The sequence below is a fragment of the Euleptes europaea genome, chromosome 9 (genome assembly GCF_029931775.1).
Source record: "Euleptes europaea isolate rEulEur1 chromosome 9, rEulEur1.hap1, whole genome shotgun sequence".
NCBI classification, from domain to species: Eukaryota; Metazoa; Chordata; class Lepidosauria; order Squamata; family Sphaerodactylidae; genus Euleptes; species Euleptes europaea.
Window position 1 is genome coordinate 44645519 of NC_079320.1, and position 19205 is coordinate 44664723.

General features: G+C 39.5%; 1 protein-coding gene across 1 annotated transcript in view; it reads left to right on the top strand.

Moving 5' to 3' along the window:
• Nucleotides 1-19205, top strand: part of FHIP1A (FHF complex subunit HOOK interacting protein 1A) — a 50750-nt gene that overhangs the window by 11899 nt on the left and 19646 nt on the right. The window contains exons 4-6 of the mRNA XM_056855878.1: nucleotides 546-632; nucleotides 12544-12711; nucleotides 17715-17794. Coding sequence (XP_056711856.1) covers nucleotides 546-632; nucleotides 12544-12711; nucleotides 17715-17794 — 335 coding nt within the window. The remainder of the gene's footprint in view (nucleotides 1-545; nucleotides 633-12543; nucleotides 12712-17714; nucleotides 17795-19205) is intronic.

Below are 19205 nucleotides of genomic sequence, written 5' to 3' on the forward strand. Positions count from 1 at the left end.
CACTTCCCACCAGCTTACATTGCCCTGCACTGGTGTCCGTGCCACTCTGGATGGTCCAGCGTGGCACGGACACTGGCACTGGGGTCATGCCGGCTCTTATGCGGCTCTGTCCCCCCTTTAGGATTGCACAGTTAATGTCTGTACATTAATAATAGATTGTTCATTTTAAAGTGACCATGGAAGACCTCATAGGACTGTAGTAGGTACTTGTCTGCTATATATCCTCTTGTACTATTAAATTGTGTGACACAGGGATATTAATGAATATGAGAATACTTGTGTTCTTTGCTTACTTATACATTATTTCTCTCACATTGTACTCCAGTCCTGTGAATGTTTACTTGGATTTAAACCAAATAGGTTTGCATAGTGTTACTTCTTTAGTTTGATCTCATTTGTTCAAAGGTGGCCAAAGGGTTTTTCTGGAAGTTAATTTTTTAAAAATTGTTCTGCAGATAATTATAAAAAGTTTTGAATTCACATAAATATAATAATCAGGGTGCACTATTGATCTAAAATCTCTCAAACCTTTGTGCTTCCTTTAGGTGGCACATCCACTGATACGCAACCAGCTTGTGAACTACATTTATAATGGGTTCTTAGTTCCAGTAATGGCCCCAGCTCTACATAAGGTCAGTGTTATGTGTGTGTATTACTTATTGATTATATCAGGAGCAATATTAATGACCATAATATTATCATGTGTGAGGTGAGAAACTAAATATACCTGTTTAGGTTTACTGAACTGTTAATAATTTCTATTCTTGTAGCATCTCTGCTTTGAGCAGTGCTGAAAGAACATCTGAGGAGGTTGGAATATTCACCAGTTAACTTGGCAAATAATCAAGCATGGCATGTTTGCCTGTTTGCCATGAGGATCTTATTCTTTTTGACATAAAATAAGCCCCAGCCTCTTTTTAAGTGTCTGTTTTCTACATGACGATAAAATTTGATGAATTGTGTTTCATATGCAGGGTCACAGTTGTGGACATTCTGTGTTTATACTAATTCAGAATGGAATTTGCACCTCTATGTGCATTCAAGCTCTTGGGTGCAAAGTCTGGAAAGTTAGCAGGATGTTTGAATTTGTAAAGACAATCTTCACTGTATTCATTTGATAAATTTAGTAGTGATTTTTTAAAAAATTGGTTCATCTCCCCTGTATTCTCTCACTGAGGGGGAGAAAGAGCTATTATGTAGAAACTCCTTTTTTCCTCTCTTGACTTTCCCAGTCAGGGTTTTTGTAACTTGCCATTAAAAACAAACAAACAAAGTTACTCAAATGAATAAGACAAATCAATATCAACCACTGAATTAAATGAAGTATATGTGAATCTATTTTATTACAATCCACTTAAAAACCATAGTGTCCTCAAAGAGCTTGGCTTTTTGTATAATAATTTGAAAATCTTTCCCTTTTCCATTTTAAATTGTGACATGTTAAGTGTTTTTATGTTATTTTATTAATATTGTTTTAATTGTTTTTTACAATCATTTTATTTATATTGTAAGCAGCACCCTTGAGTTTCGCAAGGGAGAAAGGTAGCTAATAAACCTTTTTAATTAATGAACGAATACATTCTTCTTTCCACTCCACAATATATTGGCTTCCTTTTGGTGGGTTGGGAATGGCTGTCGTACGGTGTGCACTCTCTAGCCCTTTCCTTCTTGGAGGAGAGATCTTGAAAGCCTTGTGAGCCAAACAGAGAGGAGCCCCCTGCTCTTCTGCTTCAGATAGTTTGATGAATTTTCCAGATAATCAGTTTAATCAGCCACCATAGCTGGAATAGCTCGACTGCTTTCTGTGAAACATAGTCCTACAACACACTCTGTTCTTAAAACGTGTGACTGTATTGCTTAAACCAATATAATACAATCCAGTTGCAATCAGTAACTACATCAGATAAGCTTTAGTAAGCAAGAGGAGCAAGGTAACCTGGTGCCTGGCAGTCCCTCTCAAGCATGCACTAATATTTCAACAATGCATTGTTGCTTGGCATTATCAGAAGAGATTCAGCTATTTAAATAAGAGATTAACTTGACAGTCCCATTAGCATTTGAAAGGGTTTCAAGTACTGCTTGCCATGTAGATGATTAATAAAATCATTAATATTGCCCAGATATTAATATATATGTTGCCATAATAGAAAATAAGGAGGCCAGTGTGTGTGTTGTATGAAGTGCCATCAAATCGTTTCCAACTCATGGTGACCCTATGAATCAATGTCCTCCAAAATGTCTTATCTTTAACAGCCTTGCTCAGGTCTTGCAAATTGCTGTGGCTTCCTTTATAGAGTCAATCCATCTCTTGTTGTGTCTTCCTCTTTTCCTGCTTCCTTCAACTTTTCCTAGCATGATTGTCTTTTCCAGTGACTCTTGTGTTCTCATAATGTGAATAAAGTATGATAGCCTCAGCTTAGCCATTTTAGCCTCTCTGGTCAGTTCAGGCTTGATTTGATCTATAACTCACTGATTTGTTTGTTTGTTTTTGGCAGTCCATGGTAGCCGTAACACTCTTCTCCAACACCACATTTCAAAGAAATCTACTTTCTTCATTTCAGCTTTTTTCATTGTCCAGCTTCCACATCCATACATAGTAATAGGGAATACAATGGCATGAATTAACTTAATCTTGGTTGCCAGTGACACATCCTTATACTTTAGAATCTTTTCTAGTTCCTTCATGGCTGCCCTTCCCACTCTCAATCTCCTTCTGATTTCTTGGCTGCAGTCTCCCTTTTGATGATGGAGCCAAGGAATAGAAAGCCTTGAACAATTTCAATTTCCTCATTGTCAACCTTAAAGTTGAGTAATTCTCCTGTGGGAGGCCAGTAAATGGAGTCAAATTGTTAGATCCTTGTGCAAACAAAAAGTACTTTGCAGTAAGGGAGTCTACAATTTTCATGGTTTCCCCATTCTAAAAGAAGTTCTTTGACCTTTAAATGAAGCTTTTTGGGGGTGATGCAGGGTTTTGTGTTGTTTTAGTGCACTTCTATTCCACCCTTCCTTTGTGTAACTCAGTACAGTGTACATGGTTTTCTCTCCCTTCAACTTATACTCATAACAACTGTGTGAGGTAGGCTAGGCTGAGAGAGAGAGAGTGACTGGCCCCAGATCGCCCAGTATGTTTCATGGCCACCAAGGATTTGACCTCGGTCTCCCTGGTCCTAGTCCAAAATTCTAACCACTATACTGCATTGGCTTTTCTGCAAGCATTGCATAGCTTGCAGATCTTGGACCCAAATAATTTATTGCTCAATTCTCTTGTCTTCTAACATATATCTCCTTTTTTCCCCTTCTGAAAGGATTCGTATTTTATATGTTCAAAGCTAAAAAAATTAGGATGAATTCTTACATAGGTGAAGTAATTTAAAATGGGTGGGTGGAGTTACCATCTAACTTGTCTCACAAGCAAGGTAAGTATAATATGAAGTTAATAACACCTCTGAAACCTGGGGAAGTATCATATATTGCAGTAAACCTGATAGTCCTCCCCAAAGAGCTGATAACTTTCTAGATTTGTGTGTATAACTACTGAACTAATTTAAACTGGGGCTCTTACATTATTTTTCATGCTATCCAAATGTGTGTGGATCACATGTTAGTTTGCAGCTACATCATTTGTTGTATCTTTCAGTCTATTGGATAGAGAAGGAGAGTGTGCCATCTAGCGGGTCATAAGGAAAGCAAAAAAATGGCTGAAACAAAAATGCTCATGCTGAAGGAAATAAGGAATTAATATTGCAAGTGAATTCCCCTTCCTTTCACTTAAAAAGAATATATTTTAAAAGTCAGGGGCAGATGGGAATCTCCTAACAGTTTGATAGTATGTTGTTAGGGAAACTATCTACAGAACGATTCACTGGCTTAAGAAAATTGAATTTTCCATAATAAGGATTTTGGTATATTATGGCTGTTGCAAAATTATTCTTAGTCTTCATTCTTCTTCCAAGCACACCCTTTCTTTCATTGTAATTACTGTCGATGTTGCTCATAACAGCATCTTAAGTCCCCTGAGACAATCTTAGACACAGCTTATAATAGGTTTTTCCATAAGACTTGATGGTATAACATAAATGCTCTATTGAATCATTTTATGTGGCTAATACAGCTATATGCATGAGTTTAAGAATCTTATATACCCATGCCTTTCTTTTCTTAATTGAAGTATATTCTGTGCAAATGGCATTGGCTTTGAAATTTGGTTTCAGCATATATTGATTTAATTTTCTCACTGATACTTCTTGGTACTCACCACTATAATGTGTTGGGCCTAGTTATCCTAGTTATGCTGACAGCTAAGTGCATCTCTCATAATGGCTCCTTTTTTCCTTGGAAGAGATGTTTAAACAAATTTGCATATAAATTGTTGGTAATATACAAAACTCTCAAAAAAGCTTCAAAAATGTTCAGAATGCTGCTTAGGGCTCCCCCCCCCCTTTGTACTCATAAGTACAGGAAGCCAGCTATTCAAATGCAGAATGTTTCAAGATGAAAGTTTTTGGTGATTATATATGCCACTCATTGCCAGGGCTTTGCTGGGAAAAAGAGATGCAGTGTAGATAAGATCATAGCAAAATTGTACAGTCCCTCAGAAAGATTGAAGGGCTTATCCAAGCAGAGTTCTACTTTGAGTAACCTTCCAAGAATGTTTAAATGCTTTTCCCACATAGGGTGCTCTGCAGCACTGTTGATTCCCATGTAATTGGTAGACCACATGAAAAGAGCATTTAAACGTTCTCGCTGCCCTGTGGTATCTCAACAGTACAACTGTAACTTTCAGTGGCAGCCAGACCACAGAAGAATGCTTTGGTCAGGATTTTGGAAAGTGCATATGATAAATGGCTTCTCAAGGCCTGGGTGATTCCTAGAAAAATGAGAACACCAGCAGATCTACAACATCTGGCTTCCCACATTCACATGCCACTTATTTCTTTTCCCATAATGTTGTTCCTGTAATATCTATGGCATCATCTCAACACATTTCTTGGCAAATATATTAAGGACAAGAACAATCTTTGCCTTTGGAAACTTAACAGGTTTGTGGTGTATTCTGTGTAACTGTGTTTGGCAAGCTAAGTGGTTACTCCACTGAGATTATGTAGAAGGATGGCTTGTGTCAAAGTAGTTAGTTCAGATGGGCCTTTCAAAACTTATGCTCTATTCAACAAAGTTGGAAATGTAGTACAACATTCTTACCTACAGCAGGATGCATTCTTACTTACAGCAGGATAGCACTGCTATTCTATGGCATTTATTTCATTATATTATGGATGACCCTGGTCAGGCCTGATTCAGATATAGGCATGAATTTAAGAAGCCCTAAGCATCTATTTAGCTTTTCTATATCAGATCATTTAATTCCTGGCAAAGCCATGTACCTCAACAACATTTCTGGTTAGTTATGGGTATAATACACTAGTAATACTATAATATAGGGAGCCCTATGGCACAGAGTGGTAAGCTGCAGTACTGCAGTCCAAGCTCTGCTCGCGACCTGAGTTCTATCTCGACGAAAGTTGGTTTCAGGTAGCCGGCTCAAGGTTGACTCAGCCTTCCATCCTTCCGAGGTTGGTAAAATGAGTACCCAGCTTGCTGGGGGTAAAGGGAAGATGACTGGGGAAGGCACTGGCAAACCACCCCGTAAACAAAGTCTGCCTAGGAAACGTCGGGATGTGACGTCACCCCATGGGTCAGGAATGACCCCGTGCTTGCACAGGGGACATTTACCTTTTAATACTATTTCAGGTAGCCGGCTCAAGGTTGGCTCAGCCTTCCATCCTTCCGAGGTCAGTAAAACGAGTACCCAGCTTGCTGGGGGTAAAGTGTAGACGACTGGGGAAGGCACTAGCAAACCACCCCATAAACATAGTCTGCCCAGTAAACATTGAGATGTGACGTCACCCCATGGGTCAGGAATGACCCGGTGCTTGCACAGGGGGCTACCTTTACCTTTAATACTATCAGAGAATCTTTGCTTCCATTTTATCCTTTATTATAGCATAACTATTATGCATCTTTAACAATGACAAACTCAACAGAAAACTATACTATCCATTACTGCTACATAGACAATTAAAGGAGAGCATTTGTATGAATCCATAAAAGTATCTTACCCAAAGACAAGCAGGTCACAAGCAAGGAGCTCCTTCCAAGAAGAAGCTCAAGCTTCCCATATTTATAGGATTTTAAAAACCATCTCCTAACAGCTAGGTGTTCCACTTGATAAGTGCACATTTTGGACTAATCATCATCTATGATAGTTTTTAGTCAAGGCCAGCAACTGTTTCCATATATTCTTGCCATATCCATGACAACTAAGATTGCTCTTTTTTGACTCAGTTCCCAGAAGTGGGCACGATCTCCTCCAGAGTAGTTATCACTTTATTTTAGCTGTAATCCATCCAATTAGAGCCATTCCAAATGACTTCTGCCTTGATGCCTATCTAGGCAGCTTGCTTAAGAGATATGTTAAATGTTTTTATACTCGTTTAATACAGCCTTTTAAAAACAAGTTGATTGGAAGTGATTTGTTGCAATAAAAGCCAGTCGAACAACAACATGTAACTAAAAACCTAGGCACAAACTTATTTGAAAGTGAGAACAACAACAAAAAGTCCTGTACAGGCAAACTCATGGTAGTTAAGACTGCAAGAAACTAAAACATATAATATTTAAAACCCAGAATAAGGCCAACACAAATTGAAAAGGAAAAATGGACTGCCATGATAAGTTAAACTTTGTAAATCTTGGCTCCCAAATTGGTATGTATATGATTCTTAAATCAGGCCATAACTAAATATAAGCAACTATTTTGTATAGCAGTTGTAACTTACAGTCTGCAACAGCTTTCCCATAATGCACATCACTTTTACCAGAGCTTGAGTATCAGTGGGAAAACCCACTTTCTAATCGTGATTGGGTTGCTAGCAGTTACAACTCTCAGGGAAAAATGCATTTCAAATTGAGGCTTTTGGGACTGACATTTGTTGCAAGGAAGCTCTCCTTAAACTATAAAAGTGGTCTTCAATCCATGGATCATCTCAAGTGGATCATGCAGCCACACTTGGTTTTGTAAGCTGCTTTAGAGCTGATATTTATTTGGCAGAGCTTGCTGATAGTGCACAAGCGTAATGCAGGGCAGGATTCTGAATATACCATACTCAGACAGGATCTGCCCTTGCTCTTCTGGCTCTATTGACTCATTAGCTCATGCCCTTTTGGATTGCCGCTTTACGTGGAACTTCGATTGCACTATATTTCCCCCCTTTTAACATACAAATCCAATGCCTCTGTGACTGACATAATGCCTTTTTTACTAAGCAATAGGGACCCCAAGGCTACATTGTCAGTGGCAAGATTTGTTTCAGTCCTTATATCCCTCCAACACTAGATATATGCTGCTTAAGATCAATTGATCAAGGAGCTTCTAAGGGATAAAAGGAAAGGATAGTGCACAAGCATAAAGATCAAGAGCTCTACGCATCCTGCCTCTATAGGTGCACACACACTGAGAAAAGGAACACAATGAAGAGGTCAGTGGAGAGGATTTTTATTTTATCATAGACAGGTTCAGATGTGAAAACTCTCACTTTTCTCTCCCCCCCTGCCAGCTTTGCATAGCCAACCAAGCGGGTCTTTTTCTGCTCAATGCATGTGCTTGTGGCACAACCCCTCCACACACAAGAAAGCTCCTTCTTGTCTGGAAAGGTTGAAGACCGCTGAAGAAGGTTAAGGAAATAAAGACTGGGCAGGGAGAAGTAATAGAGAGAAAAACAACAAAAACCCTTTGCGTCAACCATTGGGAGGGTGGGCTAAGGAGCATTCTTGATCTTGGCCAGATGTGCTCAGATTCTGCAGTTTCTCCCCTTCTTCTCAAGGCTCTGGAACTTCCCTGGACTTGTCTTACAGCAAATACCTTTGGAGGTGTTTGCTTAGCTCTGTGTCAACTGCAACTAGTTTCTATGAACAGGATTAAAAAGAGAGAGACTGGCAAACATCTCAAATAAAAGCTTTCCAAATGCTTATGTTGGCAGCTGAGTGGAAATGACTGCTGAAATCACTATTTGGGAGTGTTACTGGTTGCTGTTGCTACCATTTTTGTGTGTTCTTTTGAACCCCGTATGTCACATCTTGTGCCTCTAGACAGAGAGAGTCATTTATAAATATGCAATTTGATAGAACTGATTAGAAAGCGCTACAGGCAAAAACAGCTGCCTAAGTGTTCAGGAGAAAGGCTATATCCAGGAGCGGTCCCAAGCTGCATGCCAGATGGTTCAGATTGAGTGTGAGTCACCCACAGAGCAGGAGTCCCACAATACCATGATAGCCCAGGCATAAATTTAGTCCACTTCAGTTATGGGCAATGGGCAAGATTCAAAGAAATTTAAAACTAGTTCTGTGGTTACCAAGGGGTTTGGACTATATAAAATGCTAATTAAATTTTAAAAAGAGGTGCTCAGAGGGCATTCTGGCTCCAATGTATTCATGCAGCTATATCTAAAGACTCTCTTCTGGTGTATTGCTTCAGAGCATTTCATGTAAAAGCCCCTAAGATGTTTTGTACAGTCCCTGCCAACTCTTGGGTGACTTATTTTCAAGCACATTATGGCTACAGCCTGATTTGCTTCATGTTGATTTAGACAATCTTCCTCCTTGGCCCCAAGTTACAATAACAGATGTAAAGAGGCTAATTAGCCAATTGAAGTTAAGGAAAGCTCCAGGATGGGACATGATCCTTCCAGAATTGATAAAAACAAACATTGAGTGGTGGGGACCTAGTGCTGGCTGGGCTTTTTGCAACTATTGACCAGACAGCACGGATCCCCCTCTAATTATCGCCCAATTAGCTTGCTCAGTGTAGCAAGTACCCTTTAAGCCAGGCACTTGTGCTGGAAGTTTTGGGACTGGTTAGATCGTGAGAACATTATAGACCAAGAACAAGCAGGCTTTAGGCCCAGTCGTTCTACTTGAGATCAGTGCCTCATTCTGTATTAACTAGCAATGAAATATAGTACCAGGCCCCATGGGGAGTTTCATCTGGCCTTTGTAGACTACAAAATGGCTTTTGATTGTATTGCCCAAGATAGATTATGTGCTAAATTAAGAGGCATCCTCAGTAGGTCGCGACTACTCATTTGTATTCATATGTTGCACAAAAAGAACTTCTTCACTGTAGGATATAGCCAACAGGCCACCTATCTTCCAGGGTCCTTGTCAAGAGGGGAGTGAAGCACGGCTGTATTCTGGCCCTTCTGCTATTTAACTTTTATATTAATTCAGTAGTTCAAGCTGTTGAATCTAGATTTTCACCCACCAGATTTAGCAAACTGACCAATACTTGCCTTACTATAAGCAGAAGACAAAGCCATTCTATCCTGTTCCAAAATAGGGCTTAGAACCCTTTGGGCTCTTACTGCCTACTGCATAGTGGAACAACTAACAATAAATTTTCAAAAGATCAGGATTCTAGTCTTCACGAGACGATATGTGAAACATAGATGGCAGATCGATGGACACGACATAGAACAGGTGAAGATCTTCAAATACCTAGGTGTAGTATTTCAATTGACAGGTTCGAGGAGAGATCAGATGACACATAGAGTGCCCAAAGACTGGCATCTATTATTCTGAGATTTTTTCTACTCAAAAGGGGGCTCACATATTCTCTGCGTAATAAAAGTTTTTTAAGTGGGGACCTAACGAGCAACATTGGGACTATAAATAAATAAAAATCGTTGGTGATTATTTCCAGCAGGCTTAAAACTTCCTTTTCTTTGGGTAAAGTGGCAAGCTAAGCACAGGAATTTCCATCAGGCTTTTAAAAAACTTGTCTGCATCAAGATTAGACTGGTAAGGTCGTTTGTTCAGCAACGAGATCCTCATGACTTCACCTCAGGAGTGCAAAGTGTACCTTGCTGGCTCATAAATAACGCATGACTAAAGGCTGCAGATTTCAATAAGTGGAGGCTGCCATATACAAGAGGTGGTGTTTTGTTTCCTCTGGTTTTCTATATAATGCAAAGCTACGCTTTAAGTTGAGAAGCCTTTAACATTGGCTGTAGAAGGTGAATGGAATTGCCCTGTACATCTGAGGAAGAAATTAATGATTAGGGTCTCTTATGTTCTAATTAAATGCAACTTGTTCAAAATATAGAATTTAGACAAAACCAAAAAAAATAGGAACTATCGATGAAAATGTTCGTGTTGTAGGCGTAGTGGCTGAAGAGTTCTTAAGGACTGTGTTGTAAGATGTGAAGAAAGAGCATCTTCAAAGTATGAATGATTTAGTTAATTATCCAAATTAGATTGCAGTAAGTGGGGCTGCCTTTAAAAATGGCTCAGAAACTTCAGTTTGTCCAAAATGCATCTGCAGGCTACTGTCAGGGATTGGTTACAGAGATTGTGTCACCCCTTTGTGGAAAGATCAGCACTGGACACCCATCTGTTTCCAGGCACAATTAAAAATCCTAGTTCTTACCTTTAAGGCCCTAACTGTCTTGGGGCCATAGTACTTGAAGGACAGTCTCCAAAATGGTTTGGTGGCTTTATGTCAGGTGGAATATAAATAAGAATAGAGTCCTGGTGTTAACACCTGTTTATATCATTGAGGTATACACTAAGCACTTTCATTGCTGTCTTTAAAACACTTCATAAAAAATCTGTGTGGTGATAATAGCTTGATGGATGGATGGATGGATGGATAGATAGATAGATAGATAGATAATTTATTTACGGCCCTTAGCCAGATAAAACAGAAAACATGGGCTAATAAATTCTTACAAACAAAGAATTACAGTCTGAGTCTTATAACACTTAGAAAGAAAATTAGAGCTGGGACATATCTGTCAATTGCGCTAAGAGGCTGTTCTATGGCATCGAATTTTCATTGCTGCCATGCAAAATTTCGCAACCTGAAGAGTGATTGAAGGATGATCCCCTTGTAGGAGCATCTCAATCCTTTCTCCTGCCCTGTCAGGTCCCATTCTCGATAAGAGGGGCTCAATAAACTTTGAACGGGGTGATGTATAAAAATTGCAATTCAGGAGGGCATACTCAACAGTTTTAAGTCTCCTGATTTGCAAGGGCAGAATCTCTCCTCCCAGGGTGTCTACTTAAATTTCCCCTCTAGAATAGCAGCTCTTGCTGCATAGAAGCACTTTTATGAAAATATCATCCTTCAGTGTAAATCCTCTTAGCTTTTTAGTGACAGCTTGGAATTTTTCCTTAAGGAAAAAGTATATCTCTTCATTTATCCTGTTAAGTATAATAAACAAAGGATGGCTAATGCACCTTGTGTCTGTAAAATTAAGCTTATCATGCTCATTTGTAGGTATTTGAAAAAATGCTGACCCAGAGGGCTAAGGTTGGCTCCAGAATAGCTGCCACCATGGATGAAAGACAAAACGACTTCTTTAGCAAAATAATACATAGTATTTATGGTATACAAACATCCACTATGTGAGGTTGAGATGTGAGAAGGATCCTATAGCTTGTAAATGTGTTACTTTCTGTGGCGTTAAAGGACAAGTGAGTTTTACTCTGAAACTATGTGCTATTTGACAACAATACACATGGGAAAATTCCAGTTGTTTGCTGGTACATTTTCAGTTATGCCTGTAAGAATGCAGATAGCTAGAGATAACAATGACCGTTGCCTCTTGGTGGAGTAACCTAATGGTCCAGTGTAATGGCCCTGATCCGGTTACTGAGTACTAAAGCACAGCCTAGCCTTTCTGTGGCTGGCTGTAGAATAACTGGTGCCCCTTTGCTATCTGTATCAGAGGCACAGCAGGGTGACGTGGGTGTCTCTGAGCAACTGTGAAACTTCACAAGCATTTCTTCCAATGTATGTGAATCTGTGGATTCTCCCCCCCCCCTCCACCGCCTTTAACTCAATATAGAAGTTGTAGAGGCAGGATAAATAAAGACAAAAAACAGTGGAGTAGAAGGATTAAAAAACCCCAATTCTGTGTGTGTTATTCAGAAAGGATATTCACACAGTGCACCTTTTTGGTGTTTGCTGTGTAGCTACTAGAAAAGACAATCTGGCAGTGGAAGATATTGTTTTCCATCGCTGTGAACCAACTCACCACTGGGATAACTACTATATAGTACATATGCAATCTGAAAGCCATCTGTTAAGTGAAATTAGGATGTGTGGTTTTAAATTGTATGTTTTTTTAATATATATATATATATATATAATACTGTAATGTATGTTGTTGGAAGTGTGGCTGGGGGAGGGCAGGGTATAAAATGAGTAAAACAAACAAATTCTACCATTATTTGGGGAATTGGGTGGATTGTTTTGTCTTTTTCTTAACGTGGCAATGAGATTCATACACTGTCACTACACTGTATTATGAAACTAGCACAAAAGTGTTGTTTGCTGAAGTAAGCCTAGCCTGCATCTTTAAAAACAAACAATTTTTGCTGATTATAGATGTAACCTTTTGCTTGTCATTGTGGCGGCCATGCAGACTGTTTATCACTGTGGTGAGGTTGAAATGGCCTGTAATCTTTCTTTGGTTCCTTTTCTAGGTGACTGTGGAGGAGGTCATGACTACAACTGCATACTTGGATCTCTTTTTGCGGAGTGTTTCAGAACCAGCGTTACTCCAGATCTTTCTCCGTTTCATCCTGCTGCACCGTCATGAGAATGTACAGATTCTGGACACCCTCACGAGCCGCATAAACACTCCATTTCGGGTGAGATGGCGAGTAATGGTGTGTGGAATTGTTTCAGACAAGCGTGCCATTTCTCCATTTTTTAATATTGATCTAAATCATTCTGCCTTTCTGGTGGAAAAATACAATATGTTTTAGCTCTGGACATCAAATAATTATTCCAGAAAATAGTGGTTAAGTCTTGAAAGCAGTCTGACAATTTGAATACCCATTTGAAGAAGTCCACACTTACTGCTGTACTCATATGCTATTATAGGCTCCTGTAAATGTTGACCTATATGTTCTCTCCTGGCTGCCTCAAACTTTGGTCCCAGAACCGACATATACTTTTTGCTTTGCATTCCTGTTTTTAAACAGTGTGTGCTCCAGTTTCCAATTTAATCATTTTTGCAGTTAGGTGCTTCTCACAAGCCATCCGCTGAGGTTATGATTGTGTTTAATCTTTTTCTTGTTTTGTCCTTCTAGCAACCTTGAGAGGTTACTTAAATCTGTCTTACGAATAGGAAAATAAGGATGAGAGCAAAGTGCTTAAGGTCAGCCTGGGTATCCATATCATAGTGACGGACTTTAGTCTAACAGTACAATCTTAAAAAGAATTACTCCAGTCTAAGCCCATTGAAATCACTAGACTTAGACTAGAGTAGCTCTCTTTAGGATTGCAATATAAATCCATCAATTCTTGATGTATTCATTTCTGCAAACCTAGAAGGCAACCTTCCATTTGAAGCCTGAATGACAAATTCTGAAGGTTTTCTTCTGGTTTTCCTGAAGTAAATTCTGTTTTTGGAGTAGACTTCCACTTGCTTTGGATCTTATTACCTGTGCAATCCTGAAGTGGGGCAGAAGTGCCATAGGACCCAGAGTAACCCTGCACTGGCATCTGTGCCCCTTTGCACTGTGACAAAGTGACACCAATGCCAGTGTGGGGGCACATTGCTGGTGGCACTGCAGAGCAGCGTTGCAGCGAGGACATCAAAAACCCAGAAGCGGGTGCCCATACTTATACTTGAGAAATACTGTCTTGGCATATGCAGTACAATCATATTAACATATTCTGCAACTGTAGGCTAGCCTGATCTTGTCAGATCTCAGAAGCTAAGCAGGGTCGGCCCTGGTTCGTTCTTGGATGGGAGACCATCAAGGAATACCAGGGTTGCTCAGCTAGTAGTATCTATGCATGAGGCCTCTTTTGATATTCAGTTTTGTCCTTAACAATGTACTGCCTCTTCACATATGCCAGACACTAAAACTGGCTCAAAATTTGAAAAAAGAATCCCATAGAAATACAATTGCATCTAAACATGTAAGCGGTTAAAATAATAAAACCAGCAATGTAAAGAACAGTGAATCAAGGTTGTCAATAATCTTTCAAGCAGCATAAAACTGAACTCGAGTTCAGCAGCAATCAGCATAAAACTGAACTTTTCTTGCCATACCAATGGTTTTTTTTTTAAGGGGGTGTCTATGAGGTGCTAAATAATCAGTATTTATTTAGAGATTTAAAATATTCTTGGCAACGTATTTTGGACAATTTGAAATTAACCATGCAAACCTGCCAAGTAATTTTCCTCTCCAAAAAGGTCACTAGCGATTTCATCTTTTCCCTGTTTAGTTAGAGATATAGAATGAAGTGGTACTCTCCGCAATAACAGAACAGTGGTTTCATATAATGATGTTGCTTGATGTGCGTTCAGTAACAACAATGGTATCCGTGCAACCAGCTTGATCTGCTCATTAGTCTTTGCAGCATAAAATGTTTCCCTGCTATGGAAGGGGTTGCCAAGAGTCCTCCTGAACATAATTGCGCGTGCTAATTAAGACACAGAAATAGTTAATAGCAGGCTGCTGTTTGCAAGCAGATTAATCTTGAGTAGAAAGTGACACCTGCTTCGGTCTGCATCTAGTAGGCTGCTCTTCTGACCCCTGCTTTGTCTGACACGAGAGAGACACTCCTGCATATAAAAATGCAGAGCAGCATATGGCTAGAAATGCAGGTGAGGCCAAGTGGTCAGTATGTGCATCAAATCTCCGTGTTAAGGCTGACATCCTGGCCCCCACCCCAAATCATTTCAGGGAGGAACTGTATGCATATGCAGATATCACTGCTGAAACAGATTAACTCTGAAAATTTCCAAGCAGCTTCAGTAACTAACGACTAATGTTGCTGTCTCTGATGAACCATAATTAACCGTTCCACAGACAGCGTGAGTGATGACATCAAGAACTCTCCAGCTATGAGCAACTCAGGAGCTCAGCCAAAATGCAGATATGCTGCTAAATTCTTTTTCTGCTGTGTAATTTAGCCGAATGTAGAAAGCAGGGCTGCCACGTTTATCACTTTTCCTGAGTGCATAGCCCCACGAATATTGGCATTGTGGTGGATTTTTTTTTCCAATACTTGATGTATTAAACGTAAAAGCACTTTTACTCTTCTTGATTATGAAATATCTCCATTCCATTTATTTACTAGCTCCTTTGACTAAAGGTCTTGAGCTTAACCATGACAATAATACATAATACAACAGCAATTTACAATACTGAACATATACTTAAGGAATATGAAATATCTTTCTTTTTATCCCATGAACAGTTTAAGGTTTTATCCCATATTACATGTAAATAAGTTGACCTGATGGTGTTTTTCACACAGGGACAGGCTTGTGTAGTTTTCCTATTGCTGCCACAGTGGGTGGTACAATGCAGTGGCAACAAGGTTTCCACATGGCAGGTTTCCTTGCCCAGTCATTTGGTAGCAGCCATCTTCTCCCCCACCACCACACCACCAGGGCTTTTTCAAGGTTTTTTTTTAAATGGCAATTGAATATTGTTACAACGATATAACAATCTGTGTATCACATTCTCCAATTCCCAGCTTTCATTTTTGAACAAAAAATGCTGATTTCTCCACACCTATCTCTCCCCTGGACATCACAGACTCTTCTGCATACCACACCTAATCCCATCACGCCTGCTAATCACATTTACATACTGTTAACATTTACATACTAATGCTTGTCTGAATTCACTCTCCTCTACTTAAAGACAGATGGATTCACATTCTAGCTGTATCTGAAGAAGTGAGCTGTGGCTCACGAAAGCTCATACCCTGCCAGAAAATATTTTTGTTAGTCTTTAAGGTGCTACTGGACTCTTGCCCTTTTCTACTTTTTGAACAGAAGTAAGTCTTGAGCCTGTTTCATTGTGGAGACATGCCTTTCCCCTTATATCTCAGAACTGAAAGGGGAAGAGAATTGCTTTTGTAAAAATAAAAGCTGAGAATACAGAGAATGTGAGACATAGTTATGTCTAGGGCTTTTTTTGGTGTTGGTATTCACTGGTACTGAGTACTGGCAGCTTGTGGGGGGCTCTCCCAAGTCCTGGTCCTCGTTCTTCCGACCGCTGCATTCAACTAGAGGAAGCAAGAGTGGGAATGAACCCTCAGGAAAAGCTTAGTGAGAATCTGCACAAGGAGGTAGGAATTGGTGGAAATCCGCACAACCCGATCTGTGTGTCCTAGCCCCCCCTTTTTATTTACAAAAAAGCACTGATTATGTCATTATAATGATATTCAATTGCATTTTTTAACCCCCTCCCAGTGATGGGGGAAAGACATGGCCACTGTGGGACAGGTGTGGGGAAATGGCTGTCATGTGGGCAGGACTGGGAAAATCCAAACTTTTCCTACCTACATGGCAGTTATCCAGGCCTTGTTGTGATCTTTCCCAAAACTTCATCAAAGCAGCTTTGGGAAAAATCAGAGAAAAGTTGGAGAAATCCTGGAAAGTGCATGAAAGCACCACAATGCTGTGGGGCAGCAGGAAACCCCCCCACTTCCCAATAGCACTGAACTTGGAGCAAAAAAACCATGTGAAAAGAGCCCATTTGTTCAAATAATCTTTTTTTTTACAACTTTCAATTCTTCTGACGTTTTCATTCCTAATTTTAGCCTCTTCAGCTGATGATGGGAGCAGAACAAGAACCAAAAGCCCATATACTGTAGAAGTCCGCTGAAGAACAACCTTCACAAAAGCCCACTTAGTATCATGTTAATTATAAATTTTGAGAATGGCTTTTCATTCAGCAGTCATTTAGCTTTCATTTAATATTCTGAAACAGTCAGGCAGGTCTCTTGTAAGGGCCATGGGTATTTTTGTCTCCCCTTTAAGGCAAAGACTTGGATCCAGTGGAGCATGACTCTCTCTCCTCCCCACCCTTGCCACAGCCCCAAATGAAAGTTACAGAAGTACATCCCGTCCCAGTCTTAGGAAGTCTTTCTTCACTAAAAAAGTGTAATAACACTAGAGTTCTTTTCTGTATTTGTCAGGGGACCAAATCCTTCCCTCAAAGGTCTTCAGCCAGAACAGACTATGGCTGTTACCGCACTAATATTCCTAGCGATGTATTAAGGGTTTGAAAATGTTGTAAAAAATACTGTTCGCACTTTCTATGTATTCCCACCGATGTATTAAGAGTTTGAAAATATTATAAAAAATATTGTTCGCACTTTGGCCCCTTTAGCTGTGAAGACGTCTTCCAACCATTTATAAGCCATAGTATCCAAAAACCCTTTTAAAGCGATATGTTTTTTACAACATTTTCAAACTCTTAATACATCGCTGGGAATACAAAGTGCGGTAACCCCCTTTGTTGCAGTGGTACCATTCCCACGCACAGCACAATAAATTACCCAGCAATACCTGTATGCATTCTTGAAGATCTAAGGCTTTATTTACATTTCCAGTTCTGTAAAAATTTACATTTGACTAAATTTAAATCTTTTTCTTGCTTCTTAAACTTTAATGTATAGATGCCAGTGTAGATGTTGCAACTGCCCATAGGCTTACCTTGGGTTATTGTAACCAAATTCTTCAGGAGATGTTCTCTAGATGAAATAAAATTTACAGCTAATCTCTCATAAAAGGGCCAGAATTCAATTGTGTTGCTGCCTTAATGCCAAATGAATTTTTACCTCAGGAAGGGTAGAAAGTCATGATGAAGTACTGATTGTGCTTATGATTCCCTAGCTCTGTGTGGTATCCTTGGCATTGTTCAGAACTCTCATCAGCTTGCATTGTGAAGATGTGATGCTACAGCTAGTTTTAAGGTAAAGCTAATCTCTCTGTCTCTGTCTCTCTCTCTCTCTCTCTCTCTCTGCTCTGATACTGCAATGCAAACTAGTTTTGTTTCATGTTTTCCCTACTTACGCACAGGGCAGAAAAACAATTCTGTGTACATTGTCTTATCGAATTCAGACACTTCTGCATGCACAGGTGTGTACGTGCACAGGTTAGAAATCTAGTGTCAATTCTAGATATGTAATGAGGAAAAAATAATATATGTAAAAATCACAGTCTGCCTAGTAAGATGAAAGTGCATAGTCATTTTCTTCTGTGAAATTAACATATTTTTTAAATTTTAAAAAGGAAGGCTACTGAAGATGAATTGGAAGCACTTAAAGGAGTGGCCTAAGAGCTAAGTCGGTCAGAATTTTTTTTTTTTTTTTTTTGTAATTAGGTGATTTGGGTGATGAAACTACTGCAGGCTGGCTGCTTTTTTTCCTCCTGAAAAATTTGGAATGGTTGTCAGTTCTTCGAATGTTCTAGTGCACTCCATCCTCAAATCTTTGACATATGAACTGAAAACAGACAGCAGTAACAAATGGCCAGCTTGTGGTGGGTTTAAAAAGGTAAAGGTCCCGTGTGCAAAGCACTGGGTCATTCCTGACCCATGGGGTGACGTCACATCCCAACGTTTCCTAGGCAGACTTTGTTTACGGGGTGGTTTGCCAGTGCCTTCCCCAGTCATCTTCCCTTTACCCCCAGCAAGCTGGGTACTCATTTGACCGACCTGGGAAGGATGGAAGGCTGAGTCAACCTTGAGCCGGCTACCTGAAACCAACCTCTGTTGGGATCGAACGCAGGTCGTGAGCAGAGTTTGGACTGCAGTACTGCAGCTTACCACTCTGTGCCACGGTGGGTTTACCACAAAGTAAAAAAAATGTAATGCATAAATCAGGCCAATTGTGTTAAATTCCTATATTCAGAACTAATTTAGGACTTGTTGAGATATGATCCCCTTCTTGCTAATCCTTGCGAGAAAATTTTGAGGAAGCCTAATAGGTGACACTCGGTTTACTTAAAACCATATTGGTCTGATAAACCCTTACTATATACCCATCTTATGTTATTGTGTGAAATGCAGGATAACCATTTTAAAATAAATGGGTTCACAGTTTAGGTTTATTGTGTTTGTGAAAGGCACTAGTATAAGCCAAAGCTTATACTATACAGAGTTTAGAAACAGAAGATTGAAATCTGATTTATTAACCCAAAGGTGTAAAATATATATTTCATAATCTCCATGCTTTTCAAAACAAATAGAATACTGCAATGTTTAACACTGTACAGAAACAAGCAAAATTTGTATTTGTCCTTATTCTTTTTATGGCATTTTCAAGGAAGTTCAACCAATCAATCCTTATTGCAAAATGCCCCAGTTTGTTGGTATTGGTATAT